The 18238-nt window shown below is 39.3% G+C and overlaps 1 protein-coding gene across 8 annotated transcripts in view; it reads right to left on the bottom strand.

The window, feature by feature from the left end:
- The window catches only part of GSK3B (glycogen synthase kinase 3 beta), a 288178-nt gene extending 271086 nt beyond the window's left edge, over positions 1 to 17092 (bottom strand). For 5 of the 8 annotated variants that reach the window (XM_072613904.1, XM_072613905.1, XM_072613907.1 and 2 more), the window contains exon 1: positions 14818 to 14943. In XM_072613904.1, the coding sequence (XP_072470005.1) occupies positions 14818 to 14905 (88 nt within the window). In that variant the 5' untranslated portion in view covers positions 14906 to 14943. Of the gene's footprint in view, positions 1 to 14817; positions 14944 to 16972 lie in introns of those variants that run through there. The other 3 variants (XM_072613910.1, XM_072613911.1, XM_072613909.1) reach the window with 3 other exon arrangements.
- Positions 17093 to 18238: the final 1146 nt, after the last annotated feature.

The following is an 18238-nucleotide window of genomic DNA, read 5'->3' as shown; positions in this document are numbered from 1 at the left end:
CAGGAGAAAGTTGTAGTAGAAAGGGAGGAGTGAAGAGATAAGGCAATACAACTGGCACCTGGGTCCCATCTGGGGGTATGAGAGATAAGACAGGAGGAAAGGGTACATTATCAGAATCTCATTCTCCTGATTCACTTTTCTGTCTCTAAAAATATCCTTCTTTTATCCACTGCCCAGTCAACAAACTATCATAGCTCTAAAGCTGAAAGGAACTTCAGAGGCCATATGGTCCAATTCCCTCATTTTATAGAGGATGAAATCTGAGAGGTTCAAAGACTTGCCATAGTAACAGCAACAGAACAAGAATTCAAACACAGGGCCCATGGCCTCAAGCAGTGCACTCCTTCAATTATACCATACTGCTTCCATGATTTGATAGGAATTATGTTCACTCTAGATGTTTTTCTAGAAAGGTCTATCCATTAATAGATGCACAATATTAACCTTGGACTTTGAAAGACAATATCATGCTTAAGATTTTTTTTGAACTTTTTCAAATTCAAAAAATCAAATTTTTTCAATGCCTATAAACATTATTGATCATCTGATGACTCTAAAACAGAATTACCCATCAGCAAATATACATTTCACGTAACAGATATTATCAACTTAATTTAACTTATTAATTTATTAATCAACTAAGTTTACACAAAATCATTATGCAAGAAACTGAGAGATATAAAGATGTAAGTTCCTGACAGGATCAAGACCCACATCATGGCAACAGTAACATTTAACAAATCAATGAGGGATTGACAAAGATAATAAATGAGGTTATATAGTATGAGGGAGAGGAACTGAGACTATTTAGGATTAGAGTCTAATCTTCAGGATGATTAGCACTTCTTTCTGCACAGGTATAACAAGCCTCATTGTTCCCCTAAAAACATCATCATATAATAAGACTATATCATTTTTTTAGATCTATACAATTTTTTGACCTGAAATGATCAAAGTAATCCAAATGTCAAAAATTTAAAGGATCCTCAAGAATGAAAGACAGCTGCAGAATTATGACATCATACCCACTCTCTCAAAGCATACCATGCACAGGTACTACAAATCAGAATTACACCTCAGCAATACTTCTCAGCAACTTGACATGAAGAAAAATTCTTCCAAAAAAATGGCTACAATATGTCTATTAATTTTACACTGAGGAAACTTTGCAAAATGTACAAAATCTGCCAAAATGTTGTCTTCAAACGTTGCTCCAATCTTTAAGTCAAGAGAGTTTAGACCAGAACAATGAGGAATATATCCAATATCACACCAAGATTTTTAAGCAATCCCCACAATTCTTTCATATGCAAAGAGGAAATCTTCTGAAATTGAAACACCATTAAAATTAACACGTTCAAAAAGTGAGGCAAGAGAGTTAAGTGTAATAACTGCTATAGTGTCTCTTTCTGCTATTAAAATCTTAGAATTCTACTATCAGAATAGTAGAATTCCACTATCAGATACAGAAAATCTCTATCAACTGTGCATTTCTATATTCTCAGGGTGGCTTTAGGCCACAATGTGATACAATAAAAACATTATCTTTTTCTGCCAATACAGAATAGTGCAAGAAATACCAAGACCCCTATAATGTTTTCATTGGTTTTACAAAAATAGTCAGCATCAATACAAGACCTTCACCCTAAAGACTACAGTATCAATTTAACTAGCTGATATTTCACCAAAGTTGTCGGACGACTCTGGGGTGGTACTGCCATGCTGCCTTTCATTTCAGAGGGAAGGAATGCCTAAAGAATTCCCCAATAACAATGGAATAAAGAAGGGTCACATGGTGGATATGAATTCAATCAATAAATATTTACTGAATACTATGTCCATGGGACAGCTAGGTGGCACAGTGGATAGAGTGCTGGGTCTGGAGTCAGAAAGACTCATCTTAATGAGTTCAAATCTGGCCTCAAACACCTACTAGCTGTGTGACACTGAGCAATTAATGTCACCCTGTCTGCCTTAGTTTCCTTATCTGTAAAACGAGCCAGAGAAGAAAATGGCAAACCACCCCAGTATTTTTGTCAAGAAAACCCCAACTGGAGTTTTAAAGAGTCAGACACAACTGAAACAACTGAACAACAACTATGTCCGCACAGAGCTTACAATATAGTAATTCAATCTATGCTATACAAATATGCTCAAAGAACATCAAGGAATCTGAGAACTCTGGCCAGTTATGGAAACTAGTATGCTTCCTTAATTTTTATAAACTGTATCAATCTTTAAAGGAACTAAGGATGTTCATTATTTAAGCAGAGTCCTGAAGTAAGTTATTCTATAAACTGAAGAATCTCTGTAATACAAATAATCACATATTTCTCCTACCCACACATCCCCACCCAATATCATTTTTGTAATCTCTAAATTTCTAAAGTGGTTTATATATATATACATGTATACATATATGTGTGTGTACATATATGTGTTTGCACATATATATGTATGTGTGTGTTATATAGGGTGTATGTGTGTAAGATCCAGGAAACTCAATTTAATAAGCTGCAAGCAGCAGCAGAAAATCTTGCCCAGGATTTAGACAAAGAATCTGGGATCATATTTGGGCCCTGCTACTTATACCTGTCCAACATTGACCGAGCAATCTCACTTTTATGAGTTTTAATTTCCAGGTTCAAATCCTTTAAATCATCCACAATTCTGGCAAGACTAATTCAATCCTACAATATGCCAATAACAAGGCTCTGTAATGATCAGAGGTTCCTCAATCAAAATTCCCCAACCTTTTTCTGTCCTTATCCCACCTAGTTTTCAGTAAACATCTCTGTGCCCCCATTCAGTATCAAAGTAAATATACTCTATCTTTCACCATGCAGATGCACATAATAAAAGATGAATTTATCAAAATAAAAACTTAATTTGCTATGTAAAAAATCTTAGGATAATAAAGTTAAGTATTTGGTAAGCTCTCTAACTGATGTTTGTAAACCAAGTTTTATTCTCACTATGGGTTTTTGAAAGAGATATAAAAATATTGTATTCCGCCTCCAGTCTGTTTCTTGCTTTGGGTTTGAGAAGAGGACTGAGAAGCCTGATTCACAGAGAGAGGTCGTTTAAAACAGAATTAAACCCTTCTGGAATATTTCAACAGGCTAACATTGTTATGTGTCAAACAAGTAGTAAAGTGCCTCCCTAAACAGATAATCAGAATTACTATCATGAGTTTCATTATCAGAATCATAAAAAAAAGATTTTCTCTTGCCCAATGCATTCTAGCCAGTAACTGTAACCATAATTTATAATCTGAGTTTCCTCTACCAGGAGGTATATAATACTAAAAAAATCATAGGTTCAAACAAAAACAACAATAAAAGCTTAAATAACATGAATACATGGAAGGACCAGGAACATCGATTGATGGGGAAGAAAAACTTTAATTTTCCTTTGAAATAAAAATTTTCATCCTACTATTTTCTTTTTATGAATGTATTTTTGAAATGCACTGCATAAATTGATGGAGTTTGGTCCTTCAAGATATTCTTAAATTCTGGTCCATGTAGTGTTAACACCCTTTTAACACACTATAAATATATGACTACTGGATGGAAGGCTCGGTCAAGCAATAAATACTAAGTAAGACCAAAGGGAAGGTGATGAAATCTAGAAATGACAATTAGGCAGGTGTCAGAGAATGAAGTAACAAATGTAGCATTTTGTATGGCACAAGCACAAAATAAATTCAATAAATTTGTTGAGTGACTGGAGCTACGGAGTAGCTACGGAGTGTACAACAGTGTAGCTACAGAGACAACTGGTTCCATCATATCTTTAAAGAAATAGTTTAAAGTTTGTCTTCTTTCTTGCTCAGCAGTCATTTTGTGCTGTTGTCAGTGTAGCAGTTCCTTTTATCCCTCCTAACTTGAAGTGTCTAATCTTCTGTGGATTTAGAAACCAGATAGTCAAATTTGTTTGAACTGGACTAGGAGAGTTCTACAATTGAAATGCATAAGCTTCTCCTAAAATCTTGTTCTGATTCTTCATCATTTTTAAGGTGACCAGGGCTTCTCCAAGGGTTCTCTAAGGCTATGCCAATGGAATACAGACTAGCAGATCTTACCAAGTTGTTAAGATTTTCAGTATAGGTCCTGTCACAAATTATAAATCTGTAGTCCAAGGACCTGTCTAGATAAATTGGGAGACTCAAAATCAGTTGGATACATGGTGATGAATTTTTCTGCCAGAACAAAATTCTAAGATCATCTACTAAATTGTAAAGATGTTATGATCTGCAAATGTGGAGGGAATATCTACACAAAGGAAACTCCAAATCATTAAAATATTTATATATGGAGAAGGCATGGTAGTATAGCGTAGAAAACATGAAGTCAAAAGACCTGATCCACCATCGACAAGTCATGTGATCATCAACAAATCAATTAATCCGTGTCTGTATCATCTGCAAAATAAAGATGTTTAAGGGAAGCCTTTCCTCATTCCTTCCCCATCTGCAACAACTAATGCACCCTCTGCCCCAAACATTGTCTTTTATCTAAAATCTACTTTATAAATACCTTTATATGACATGTTTGCTTCCTTGGTAAAATGTGTACTATTTAAGGGAAATGTTTTGCTTTGCTTTTGTTTTTGTATCCCCACCACCTAGCACAGTGCCTAGGTACAAAGTAGGCACTTAATAAATGCTTGTTAATTATTGATGATTTTGTGTCATACTGCCCTCAAAGAGTTATGGAGAATCCAATCTGCAAACGTAAAGTACTATATAAATTTAACACTATTTTAAGATATCTAGGGGAAATGCTCTGGATAGCCGTGTAAGGGAAGTATGATCACTCTACCTGTACTGTAACAACCCAAATAGAGCTTGGTGAATTAGATATGATCTAGTTCTCAATCTCTCAATACTTTAGTGATAAATAAATAATAGAGAGACAAGCCCAATTATGAACAACATTACATTAAATATCCGGTATCCAGATCTCTCAAGGAGTAAGTCCCCAGATAACTGAAGATGTGCTTGGCCCTTAAGGAACCAAAAAACATACAGAGAACACACAAATATATGCAGGATTTGTGATTTGATAAATGAGGAACTCTTTTTACCACTTCCCTCCATAGAAATATTCCTTTAAAAATGATATACTTCCTTGCCATCTTAAACAGGGTGTCATGAATATATCTTTGAATCATCTAGAAAGTTATCACTACAAATATTAAAAATGGTACAATAATGGTAAAGGCCTCACCACAGAGGCAGCTCATGGTTCAATGGATGAAGCCCTGGGGCTTGGAGTAATTCAGATGCAAGTTTAAACACTTACTAGCTGTGTCTCCCTAGGAAAGTCACTTAACCTGTTAGTCTCAGTTTCCTCAACTGTAAAATGGAGTGAATAATAGCACCTACCACACAGGGAGGCTGTAAGGATCAAATGATTTAACATAGTGCTTGGAAAGTAGTAGATATATAAATGCTTATTCTTTTCCCCTCTCCTTCCCTCTGAAGCCCTAAAATGTTTGTCCTTAGTTCTCCAAGAGGACCATGACATGCAAGTGAATTGAATTTAAGTGAGGGAGGGCTGTGCAAAGTCACCAGTCTCACTTTCTCCTCCTGAGTCTTAAGATAATGAGCTCTCTAACCCTATATACAATGGTGCCCAATACTGTGCTTTTCAAGTTGTCAGATTTTTTTTTAAGTTCTGTCTTCTTCCTTACACTGAATCTAGCTCTCTCTCTCCACCATCATTATTCTTTCCAATAGCAGCCCTATTCTCCCTCTAAACTTGCAGTGGGCTTGGAAACCAGATCAAAGCTTATTAGAATAGAATCAATAGGCTCAGAGTAAAGAAAGTCTGAAAGGCTTACGTCTGAAATGCATTAAAGCTTTTAAAAAAAAGACTCTGCAGCATCTTCTGTAAGTGCTGAAGAACCTTAACTCCTAAGTCTTGGTCTAACCAAGAACTCATAATTCTAGACAGTCAATAAATTCTTAACAAACTGAATTTAATTTCATGAAAAAATGCCTTCATGGAATTTATTACCAAATTTTAGAAACTAGGCAAAATATCTTCTGCACCCCAAACTAGGAACCCGGGTGAGAAGGAAAAGAAAATAATCCTAACAATGGCCACTTTAGATAACCTCATTTTATTAGGACCTGAGGAGTATAAATATGTCCCTTTCGCCTTAACATTAAATTCTGCCTCCAAAGAAATCAAGATTCTAGCCAGATAATTTTAAAAACACAAACACCTACACTCTTTTTCTTCTTGTACTAGAATAATCCCTTAGATTTCCATCTTTAATGGACTTTTTATTAAGTGTTTCAAAGAACCCCAAAATAATTCATATTCTTAAAATGGCTTTTCGAAATGGCAGGAAAACATACAAATAGTAAACTATTTGTAATGCTAATTAATTCTGACAACCTCCTTTATCAGTATTAAGTACAAATTCGTTTAACACAAATCAAAGAATTTAGTTGAAATTGCTAAGGAACTAAATACAAAATAATCTTGCAGCACTTAAAATCACCACAGCACTGCCCTGAGTACCACAATGAAGAAATATAAATTTAAAAAGCTTATCCAGTAGGAAAGTAAGGTTTCTTCTTGAACATCATTTGAATACGAGCAAGCTAAATGTGAAGTCACCTAATTATGTACAATATCTATCATATTACATGTGTATAACAAATAAGAGATTATAATTAATACATTTTGCTATACAATTACAGTGCTCTAACAAAATTCTGCTCTTTTACAAAAGAAATGAACTAAACTTCTTATTGTCTATCCCATTCCCAGAGACTTTCCCTACCTGTTCCACACATATTAAACCATTAAAAAGATGATGAACTTAAGCAATGAATTATAAATATTTCTAATCCTGAAATTAAACAACTTATTGATATGGCTCAAGAAGCAAAAACTTTAAAAGTGATGCTAAATGTTGCAGCAAATTGTGATTGTTTTCTTATTAAACAGTATTCTTGGGAGTCAAATTGGTCACATCAGTAATAGGAAATGCAGGTCCTATGATGTATTATTACCCTTCCCAATCTCTCTCAATTGCATAGACACCTAATAACAAAACTAGAAATATGACACTAGAAATATCAAAATCATGTTTCATAGTCTAAGTTGAAACAGATCAAAACCTAATTCTGCTAGAAGTCCCAGAATGGGTCACTAGTTTACAGTTCCCCATCCACCCACGGCTCTTTGATTCCCCAGGCTTGCTGCCTCCACCAGAAGTGGCAGCTCATGTGCAAGGTTCAAGCTGTCCTAAGGATAGGGAGAGGATGGATGTAAGCTAAGACATTGTTAATCCTGAGGAGAGTGTACATGGTTACAGAACAAGTTTGAGCTCTATAGGAACCATGTTCACCTTTCATACATACTATGTGGGAGCTTCAAATGGGCACAGATCAAAACAAGTGTCTTTATTTGCAACTTATCCTTGCTATAATGTTGAATGCCACATCTGAAAGACACTGACAAACTAGGACACCTTCCAGGAGAGTATGCCCAGGGTGATGAGAGAAATGAAAGCCATACTACTATATGATTAATTAAATGAAATGGAAATGTTTTTCTTGGAGAAAAAGTATGACAGGGAAATGATAGCTGTATTCAAGTATTTGAAGGACTGTCATACAGCGAATGCCATTTATGTAACACTTTAAAGTTTACACTTAATGGTATATACATATGTATGTGTATATATATGTATATAACACATACAGAAAGATATTATGTTTTACATACGTGTGTATAAAGCTAACTCCAAGTCAAGCCATCTATCCATTATACCACACTAACTCTCAATTAGGCTTGTTTTGCTTGGCCTCAGAAGAATCAAATGTAAGAGTAATGGGCAGAAATTACAGAGGCAAATTTCAACTGTACGTGAGAGGGGAAAAATCCTAACAAAACGGCCCCCAAATAGAATGGATTGCCTCAGGAGGCAGTGAATTCCCTTTTGCTGAAAATCTTCAAGTGGGACTGAAGGACCACTTGTAACACTGTAGAAAGTGGATTCATCAAGAATGGGTTTAACTATATGACTACAGGTCTCTCCCAGGACTAGGATTCTGTGATTCCTATGAAAATAAAGTGAGGAAAATGTACATACCCTTTAACCCAGATATTCAACTACTAAGTATATACCCCAAAGAGATAAAAAGAAAGTATATACACCAAAACATTAATAGCAGCAATCTTTGTGGTAAAGCAAAGAAATGGAAGCGAAGTAGATGTGCATCAATTGGAAAATGGCTAAACAAATTGTGGTACATGAATGTAATGGAATATTATTGTGCATGTAAGAAACATGAATGTGATAAATACAGGGAAGCTTAAGAACTCTATAAACTGATGCAGAGTAAAATAAGCAGAGCCTAGAAAACAATGTACACAAAGACAACAATGTAAATGGAAAAAACTACCACCACAAAAACAATGGAAAGTTAGTAAATGTTGCAAAATTACAAAGAACAAGTACAGCCCCAAACAAAAGAAGAGACTGGAGAACACACTTCCACCCCATTCCTCTGTAAGGTGGGAAGTACACCTGTGTAGAATACTGTCTAACAGGGGTAGGGAACCCCTCTAGGTCCTCAGGTGTGACCTTTTCACTGAATCCAAACTTCACGGAACAAATCCCTTTAATAAAAGGATGCGTTCTATAATACTTGGACTCAGTTAAAAGGCTGCACCCAAAGACTTTTTCCAAGGCATGATCAGTTTTGCTTTTTTTCTTCAAAAATAATTTTGTTGTATTAGATGCTCTCTGAGAGGGAAAGAGATAGTGAAAGAAATATCCAGGCTCAAAGCCTAGGTATTATCTCAATTACCACCCAAATCCAATGTGTTGCCTAGTTCCATCATTTGTACCTTTTTAACATGCTCCTTTCTCTTCTCTGACACTGCCATTACACTGGTACAAGCCTTCATCACCTTACATCTGGACAATTATAACAGCCTGCTGGTGGGTCAATCCCCACTGCAGTCTATCCTCCGCTCAACTGCCAAAGTTATACTCTTAAAGCACAGGTTCAAACAAGTCACACACTACTCCCCGCCCCTGCCCAGGCCCCTCAATAGACTCCAGTGGCTCCCTATCACTTTCAGGATTAAAAAAAAATCCTCTGGCTTTCCTAACTTGGACACCTCATACCTTTCCAATATTTTCACATCTTATATCCCCCCAACTTAACTCCTCAATCCAGTGACACCGACCTCCTTGCTGTTCCTCACACAAGACACTCATCTCCAGACTCCTGGCATTTTCACTGTCCAACTTCCTAAGCCTGGAACTCTTTCCCTTTGCTACACCTCTTGGCTTCCATGGCTTACTTCAAATTCCAGCTAAAATCACACCTTCAAAGGATCACTTTCTAAATCTCCCTTAATTCTGGTGCTTTTCTTCTACCTTCAAGTTATTGTACATGTAGCTTGCTTGAACATAATAAGCTATTTGCATGTTGCCTTCCCCATCAAATTGTCAAATTCTTGAGATCAGGGACTATCTTCTGCCTTTCTTTGCATCACAGCACTTAACCCAAGTGTCTAGCAAATGGTAGGTACCTACATGAGCTCTTACTGACTGACAAGAGATCAATAAGAACGTATTTTAAAAAAAAGAAAAAAGCCCAAGAGATTTTAACAGAGAGACAAAAGATTCTATGATTTCATAATCCATCTTTCCACTTTTGGACATTAAATGTTCTTTTGGACATTACAGTGCTTCCACTACATGGAACAATAACAGAAATAAAAACTAAAGCTGGAATTCAACTTTGTAGCAGCAAAGGTAAAGGTTGTTGGGAGAAGGAAATGAAAGACAATTACTAAAATTAAGTTCAGAAATAACTGCATTTCAAATATACATTGTTCTCACTGTTTTAACACGAGTAATCAAGAGCTGGCTAAATTCTAATGACCTTTGCAAAATAACAAGAGATAAATCTAGGCAGAGAAGAGCTATATAGGAAGCTGCATTATTATTTTTTTTATTACAATATTGCCTAACATCCAGTCAGATTCAGCTACTATAATATCAATTATAATAATTATAATACAGGAACTTATTTGAGAAAATCAGAGTTACTAAGGGGCTTTCTTTCCCCTTACCAAATCCCAGGGTTAAGACATAAATCCTGGCAGTTTGCTAAAATTCTTTCGCCACTTACAAATAATCATTCTACTAATCTAGCAAAAATTGCTTATACCAAGTAGATATTTACAATGCAAATGTGACTTTCATTTTAATATTTAATAAAGCTACCAGAAAGCACAATTGAAAACAAAGAAGTCAATTCATTCATAACAAATCAAGAGATTTGAGACAACACACACACACACACACACACACACACACACACACACACACACACACACACACACACACACACACACACACACACACCCCCCCCCCCATGTATACAGTGGAAAGAGTGATAAATGTGAAGTTAGAAGATCTAGGTTCAAATTTTGGCTCTGTTCCCTAATAACATGTGTCCTTGGGGAATTAATTTAACTTTTCAGGACACCAATTTTCTTCTCTGTAGGATAAAGAGACTGGAGCAGATAATTTCTAAGATTTCTAGCTCTAAATCATCTGATTTTAGGATAAGGGTGTCCATTAGCATTTATTATGGAAAACACATTTAAAAGAAATAGTTTACCCAACCAAGAGATTACTAATACCCAACAGTATTTGCTAGAAGTCTTCAATAAAACATACTTATGATTTTTGCTGTTAACTTTACTACTCACAACACAAACTGCCTTTTTTTGATCCTTAAAAGTTCTCTCAATTATGTGAGTTTTTTAAAAATGCTTCAATTGTCTTTTTTTCATACCCTACCTCACTTTTCAATAACTCCACCTACCCCCCAAATAAAATTCTCTCTTGTAATAGAGTCAAGCAGAACAAAGTAAAATACTGGCTGTATTTGAAAATGTATGCCTCATTCCATATGTATAATCTACCTTTTCTCTGATGAGAAGCAAGAACATAATTAATTCATTGATCAAAAGAGAAGATTTAGGTAGCTAAATACAATCAGAATAGAACATTAAAAATTCCAATTTGTAGGATCACAATTCAACCACAAAATGTGGCCTCAAGCAAATTATTTTGATTATTACTCTAATAGCCACTGTTCAGCTCAGCAACTTTTTAAGTCATTTAAAAATTCTACGTTGACTTCTACTGCTTTGAAAATAAAACAATGTAAGTTTCAATTTATTTTTACAGGACCAGTGATTTAATTGGAATTGGAAGCTGCCCTGGAAGAAACTCCCTCTACCAACGCAGATCAGGACTTGCTCTGCAACTCAGGATCTAGGAAAGTTGCTTGGACCACTGAAAAATCATAGTGCCAATGTTTCACTGATAGGACTTGAACCCAGGTCTTCCTGACTTCAAGGCAAGCTATTTCTTCTTTGTCACACTGTAAATTACAAATTTACTACTTCCAAATCTTGAGCAAGTTCTATTCTAAGTTCCAAAAAGGTGTGAAAGTCATAAAATGGCTTAGAAATTTAGATGTCACTGCTAGTTAACAGCTACCTACTGAAACCTGGAGAAAAACTCAACCTGTCAGCTTCTTTCAGACAGCACTTCTTTCCCACTATCATAAATGTTATCACTTCTAAGTCTTTCATGCTCAGTTACTTTCACCGTCAAACATCTCTCTCTCATACACACACACACTCTCATGCAGGATCCTGACAGCTTGCCAGTTTCTTCATTTTGTTCTTTGCTTTCCATTTCTATAGCCACCATAACCAACTTCTCACTTCAGCTGACTTCAAGTAGCCCCCTAACTCTGTCTCACTCTACTCCAATCCATTCTAAAGATAAATGTCATATTTAGCTTCTTCAAACATCATGTTCCCCATTCTACATGTCAATTCAATAAAATCCACAGAAGCTACCTTTTACTTATCAAAAAAAAATAGAGATAAATTTGAATTTGTCAACTGCCTTCCCTGTGGCTTTCCTCCTTCATCTCTTTTTAGCCAATGTCTCTGATGCCTACTAAGTCACATACTAACTCCTTCCTTTGTGGTTTAATCACTCTAATTCTCCCAACTAGAATACATTCTTTCTTTCCATACAGCAATAATAACTGCAAACATTTCTATGTAATTTCATTTATACAAAGCTTTTTTTCCTTGAAACAACCCTATGAAGTAGTATCAGTACTATTACTCTTATTTTAGATATTAAGTAATTTGACAGTCAGCTACATATGGCTCACCCCAATCTACTACTCTGCCTCCATCAAATTCTGACTTGAAATTTACCTTCTTCAAGCAGTTTTCCCGGATTAACTCTTCCTTTGATCATTCTTTAATGTTAAGTCCCCTTGGCACCCAAGCATTCAATTTGATTATATCACCCACACCATTTTAATAGATGATTTTATGTTTGTTTCCCCAGAAAAATGGTCTCAAGTAGCCCTATTTGTGCAGGACTCTCCATAGCAAATACTGATTAAATGTTAAATTATCCTTATTTCCTCAAAAATATCCCTAAATTCAAAGTCAGAGGCATGATTATATTTGACATTAAATTTCCACTTATTATGGCAATCTATGCCCATAAAAGATGAGTTTACAGATTCAATTTAATATACTATATTATTTATTAAAATAATACTAATTTACCAGTCAAAATTTAAACACATCATTCAGCAATGCTGCTCTCATCAGATACGTCAAATATAGCCACTTTAAAAGCAAATAAATTCTTCCAACAAAAAAAGTTTGAAGACAGGTAAAATTGCTTTGCTTTCTTAGCTGTAACTAATGAATGTTAATGGGTCTCAAAGAACTATTACTCCAGATTTCTATTATGAAAAAGACACATTCCAATAACTCAGGAGAGATTCCTACACTATTTTAAGACTTGCTTCATCACAGCTGAAGATTACAGCAGAATTTTAAATATTCATCTCATCTCACCCTTAATGTACTTATGATGGTTTGCCCTTCCACAGAGTAATGCATAGTTTGCTTCTCTCCCCATCCCTAGAATTTTAGTTGGCTAAAGACCAAAAAAACAAAAGCCTGATTATACTTTCCAAAATAAAAAAACTGCCAGTCACTACCTTTAACTTCACTATTTAATATCAACATTGATGCAGGCATACATCAAATAGAAGTTCAAAGTCAAGATGGTCCAGTATAGCCCTGAACACTGATATCAGTGTAAGGGCTGAATACCATTTGGTAAAGATAAGTAATTTAACCAATTTTTCAGAAAAGTAACCTGTATTGAGATTTCTTTTCTTTCTAACCAGGAAGTCTTTGACTCAAGAACAAAAAAGAAATTCTATGGAACCTTACTTCATCTCTCTCTTGCTGCATCTCACTTCAGGAATAAAGAGATTACAATTGGTCAAACTCTAGAAGTGCATTTCAATAAGATAAAAAACATTTTAAACATTAAATATTATAAACACTGTTCCAAGCTCACACATTTTCAAAAAGCACAAATGAAGATGAACTGAAATTGTTGGACATATGGCAATAACAGTAATAAACTATTAATTTTTGGTGTAAAGAAATAGATTAAAAAAGACAGTTTGACAACAAATTGCGTACATTCTTAACGTATTCATCTCTACTCCAGAAGCTATGAAAGAAAGGACTTATTTACTCAGTTGTCTGATCTTTTCAAAGCTCCAGATGAATTGAAAAAAAAATTTCAGAGAAAAATACAGTTTCTGAAAATATGAGTTAATTCAGAGTAAACTGGTGCATCTGTCAATCCAAGAGTGACATCAACATTTGTAAATGTATAAAATAAAATTGCTAAAGCTTTTTTCAGGTACAAAAAGAAATCACAATACAGACATTTTAAATAGTCCTTTAAATTACACTTTAATTTAGGACTTTAATAAAGCCATTTACAACAGTACCCCTCCAAATGAATAAAAATGATAGTTTTAATTGGCAACAACTGAAGTGTAACTGTTAGCATGCTGAAATTGACATTAAAATTCTAAATCACAAAAGTCAAACTGAAACGTGAAACTTTTTAATTAAAACACAGATCTCAATAACTCCTCATTAAATTTCTAACGTCACAGCCAAAAGATATAGGATGACATATTAAAACCAATTAGTCAACTTACAACATATGCAGCACTGCTGCTGTATAGTGTGGTGCCACAAGCCCATTATTTTTAAGGCAGAAATGAATAACCTCCAAATTTAAAACCTCATCATGGCACAAGCTGACCCTTCCGAGTACCAGCTATTATTTTACATATCCAAAAAATAAATGTTAAATATTTGTCTTTATTAAAAGCATAAAACCAAGATAACCATACTTAGGTCTGAGCTTCCTAAACATCTCTTCTCATTCAAAAAAAGACATCCACGCTTCAACTTTTATATTGCCTTGTTTTAAGCAATATATCTTTTTCTGTTTTTCCTTACTTAAAAAGATGATTGATTACTTAGCTCTCTAATTTCCTATAGATTCTTTAAGCAGTTGCTTAGGAAGACCATTCGTAAATATATTCGAAGTCATGCTAGATAGGGGGGAAAAACAAACTTGCAAACTAAAACATCCAAATAAAAATCACATTCTGTCAATTCAAGGTTAATGAGACGATGGGGGGAAGGTATGGAAGCAGACAGGGAGGTGCTTCACCTTTGAATAGTGACTACTTTCACCTTTTTCCATTACACAGGCCGTTGAATTTTTTTGGTTTCTAATCTATATTTTTTTAATCCTGGCATTTCCAGGTCTTTATTTTAAAGGGAAGGGGTAAAGGGGTAAAAAAAAAAAAAAATCAATACTCACTGCTAACTTTCATGCTGCCAAAAGCTGAAGGCTGCTGCACTGGTTTGCAGCTCTCTGCAAAGGAGGTGGTTCTGGGCCGCCCTGACATGATCTCTCTTCTCCCGATCACCTTCTTCCTCCTTTTCTTCCTTTTGTTTTATTTTGGGGTGTAAGTTAATGACAAATGCAGCATTAAGCTCACACACACAAACCAAAAAAAAAAAAAATGTTTTCTTCTTCTTGGCTTTCACTTCTTTTACGTAGCTATATAAAACCAAACGATCGATTTGTATCCTCCTCCAAGACAGATGAGATATGGATTTTTGTATCTAGATGATTTGGGGCTGGGGAAAAAAACACAATTCTTCTCCCCCCTCACCTTCGGAGGGGGAAGGGAGAAAAACCTGAAAAATATCTGTTAAAATGGAGGGGGGAGGGAAGAGGAGGGGAGAAATTACTTGATTGGAATTTCAGTACTTTGAATATTATTTTTTTTCCTCCTCGGGGATCTTTTTTTTTTGAGTCAATGAAGAAGGGAAGCGGCGGAGGGATCACGAGTCTCTTGCTTGAAGAGAAAGGGGGATGGGAAGGGGGAAGGAAGGAGGGAGGCAGGGAGGGTGGCTCGGTGATGCGACTGGAAATGCTGCGGATCCGGCGGCGGGATCCGGCCGACGGGCGGAGGGAGCGCTCGGTCGGCGCGGCCGAGCGCGGCACGGCACGGCCCGGCCCGGAGAGCTCGAAGGCGGCGGATCTGGGGAGTCGGTCAGAGGCGGCGGGGGGCGGCGGCGGCAGCTCCTCTCCTCATTGCGCCAGGGGCAGCTGCAGGCGGTGGCTGGATCCAGCGGCCATGGCGGCGGCGGCAGCTCCCTTCAGACCCCAAGCAGCGGCTCCTGTGCTGCTCCCCATACGCCGGGGACATGGGAACCCGGCAACCGCTTCCGTCCCTTGAGGGCCCCCTCCCCCGGCCAAGGCACCGTCGCTGCCCTCCCGCCCCCTAGGTCCGCTCGCTGCCCACTCGGGAAATGTCCGCGCTTTGGCCCCAGCCCGGCGCCCTGACAGCGGCTTAGGGGGGCCCCCGGCTCCTCCTTGCTTCCTTCCTTCCTTCCTTCCTTTGTCACTCGGTCCGGGCAGCAGCGGCTCCTGCCCGCATTCACCAGGGTCGGGGGCTGCTCTGTATGAGAAGCACCTACTGCGCAGCCGCCTAGCTCCCCCTCCCCTCGCCTGCTCCTCCTCCTCCCCCCTCTCACCTCCGCCTCCTCCGCCTCCTCCGCCTTCCTCCTCCCTAGCCCAGCCCAGTCCAACACTACCCAGAGCCCCCACCGCCCGCGTAACAGGCGTCTGGGAATCGCCGGCCGAAGTCTGAGCCTCGCACACCGCCCTCCCGCTTCGGCCGAACGCCAACCTCAGCCAATCAGAGAGCGTCGTCTGTTCGCTGCTCCCTCCGGAAATAGCCGAGGGGCGGCAGGAGCCAATCGGAAGCGGCCGCTGAACAACCCTCCCTTCCCAACCCCCCACGCCCCGAGGCAACGGAAGGAGCCGAAGACTGCCGACGGAGGAAGAGGAGGAGAAGGAGGAGGAAGGAGTTGGAAAGCCAAGCTTCCTGGTTAGGTCACAGGCAATGGCTGAAATTCGTCAAAGGCAGAAAGGGCCAATCAAAGGCTTCCCAGTCGCCTGCTCTCGCTGAAAAGTGCGGAGAGGCCCAGCGTGGTTAAAAGCCCCAGGAAGGTGTGCGACCCTGCGCCTCGGCCGCTTTGTCATTGGTTGAAAAACTCCGCTGGGAGGTTGAACCACATCACTCAGTGATTGGCTGAGGGAAGGGGGCTTCCGAGGACATCCCAGCAAGCCCGAATCGTCCCATGTCTCACCGAGGCGGGGTGGGAAGGAGGGAGGGCAAAGACCTATAATGCTCTTTCTTATTGGACAACGGCCGCTGTGCGCTGGAGAGGGGAGAGGGGAAGGGGAGGGAGGCTGAACTCCTTGAGGTTGGCCAATCCGAACCTGCCTTGGGCCTATCGCAAGACTTTGGCTGAGTCTGATTGGTCCCCTGGCTTGGGCAGAGGGGAATGAGCTAGATTGTGGTCGTGGCGGAACCTCCCCTGGGTGGACGATCGGGGTTGGGTGAATTCTGCCTTGGCTGTTTGAAAGCCGCAGATATTGAGGGGTGGAGCAGACTCACGCATTCGCGACGTAATGGTTGGGACCAGTGGCGCATAGGTCTCAACAGCCTGGGGGCCCAGTTGCCTCTGGGCCTAAATCCTGGATCCCTGCCTGCGCAGGCGCGTGCGTGCGTGTGCGTGTGCGTGCGGGGGAGGGGGAGTGAGAAATTCATGTTCCGTACTTGTAACTCCGAAGGCCCAGAAGTTCTTCGTGCCTGGGCACGGGTGACCCCGCCCTCTCCTGCCGCACAGCTGGGGGCGGCGCTCGGCCTCGCAGCACCCTTACGGCCCGAGGAGCGTAACTCCTTGCCCTGCGCGGCGCGGGGAGCTGTCCTGGACGCTTCGGCCCTCCTCTGCCCCTTTAGTCTTAGGTTCTTGTGGGCGCTGTGCTCGGGCTCAGGGTCTCTGCCCCGGAAAACACCCGGGAGAAATGAGATCACCGCAGCTCGGTGCGCTCCCAGGGTGATCACAAATAGCTGCAGTTCCGTGAGTGGCTCCCAAACACGTGAAGGGGCCGGAGTCGTGCCGGATATCCTTGGGCCCTGGGTGCAGCCGGGATAATTATAGCTGTAGTTGGCTTGGGAGCTTCAGATCAAAGGGTAGTGTGTGAGGGCAGGTTATTTTTGATGGTTTGTTTCTTGCGTGTGGTATGTTGTGATTGTAAGAGGACCAAACCCCTCGCGCCGTAATGGGCACTTTCTCTCCCACTCCAAGCATCTTTTGGCCTGCTCCGACCGTCTGCTTGTTTGTGTGTTAAGCTGACTGGTACGCTGCTGTGTATGTATCGGTGTGGATGGAACTGTGCAGTTTTATACATGTCTGCGTATCTGTAAATTCAACAATTGGGTTCCCCCTAGAGGGCACCTGAAACCCCGGCGGAGAGACCATTGTCTGTGTTACAGGCAGCTGCTCAGATTCCTAGTATTATAACTCAGGTTGTATCATCCTGATATAAAAAGCAGTTCATACAAGAACTGAAGTGCCCCTGCCCTCGTAAGTGCGTATGGAAACGTGCACTTAGAGAGCGTGTGGTTTAATGGGTGTAAGTAGATGGAAAAGTCAGTGGGGAGTCTGGGATGGGTTGGGGAGAAGGAGTGACGGTAATGGGTAGAAGGGGGCTTTTACCTGAGCTGGATGCTTGGCTCACGTATCTCTGAGAGGCTCTTCGGGACTGAGGATTTGTGAGGACGGAGAAACTCTAGGCATGTGAAGGACACACCTCCTGAAACCCAAAAGTGTAACTTCCACAAATGATAGGCTTCAAAGCTCAAAGGGGCCTTTAGGGG

This window comes from Notamacropus eugenii, chromosome 5 (genome assembly GCF_028372415.1).
Source record: "Notamacropus eugenii isolate mMacEug1 chromosome 5, mMacEug1.pri_v2, whole genome shotgun sequence".
Taxonomy (NCBI): domain Eukaryota; kingdom Metazoa; phylum Chordata; class Mammalia; order Diprotodontia; family Macropodidae; genus Notamacropus; species Notamacropus eugenii.
Note: the sequence above shows the minus strand (reverse complement) of the source record. Positions and strands in the feature narration are given on the sequence as shown.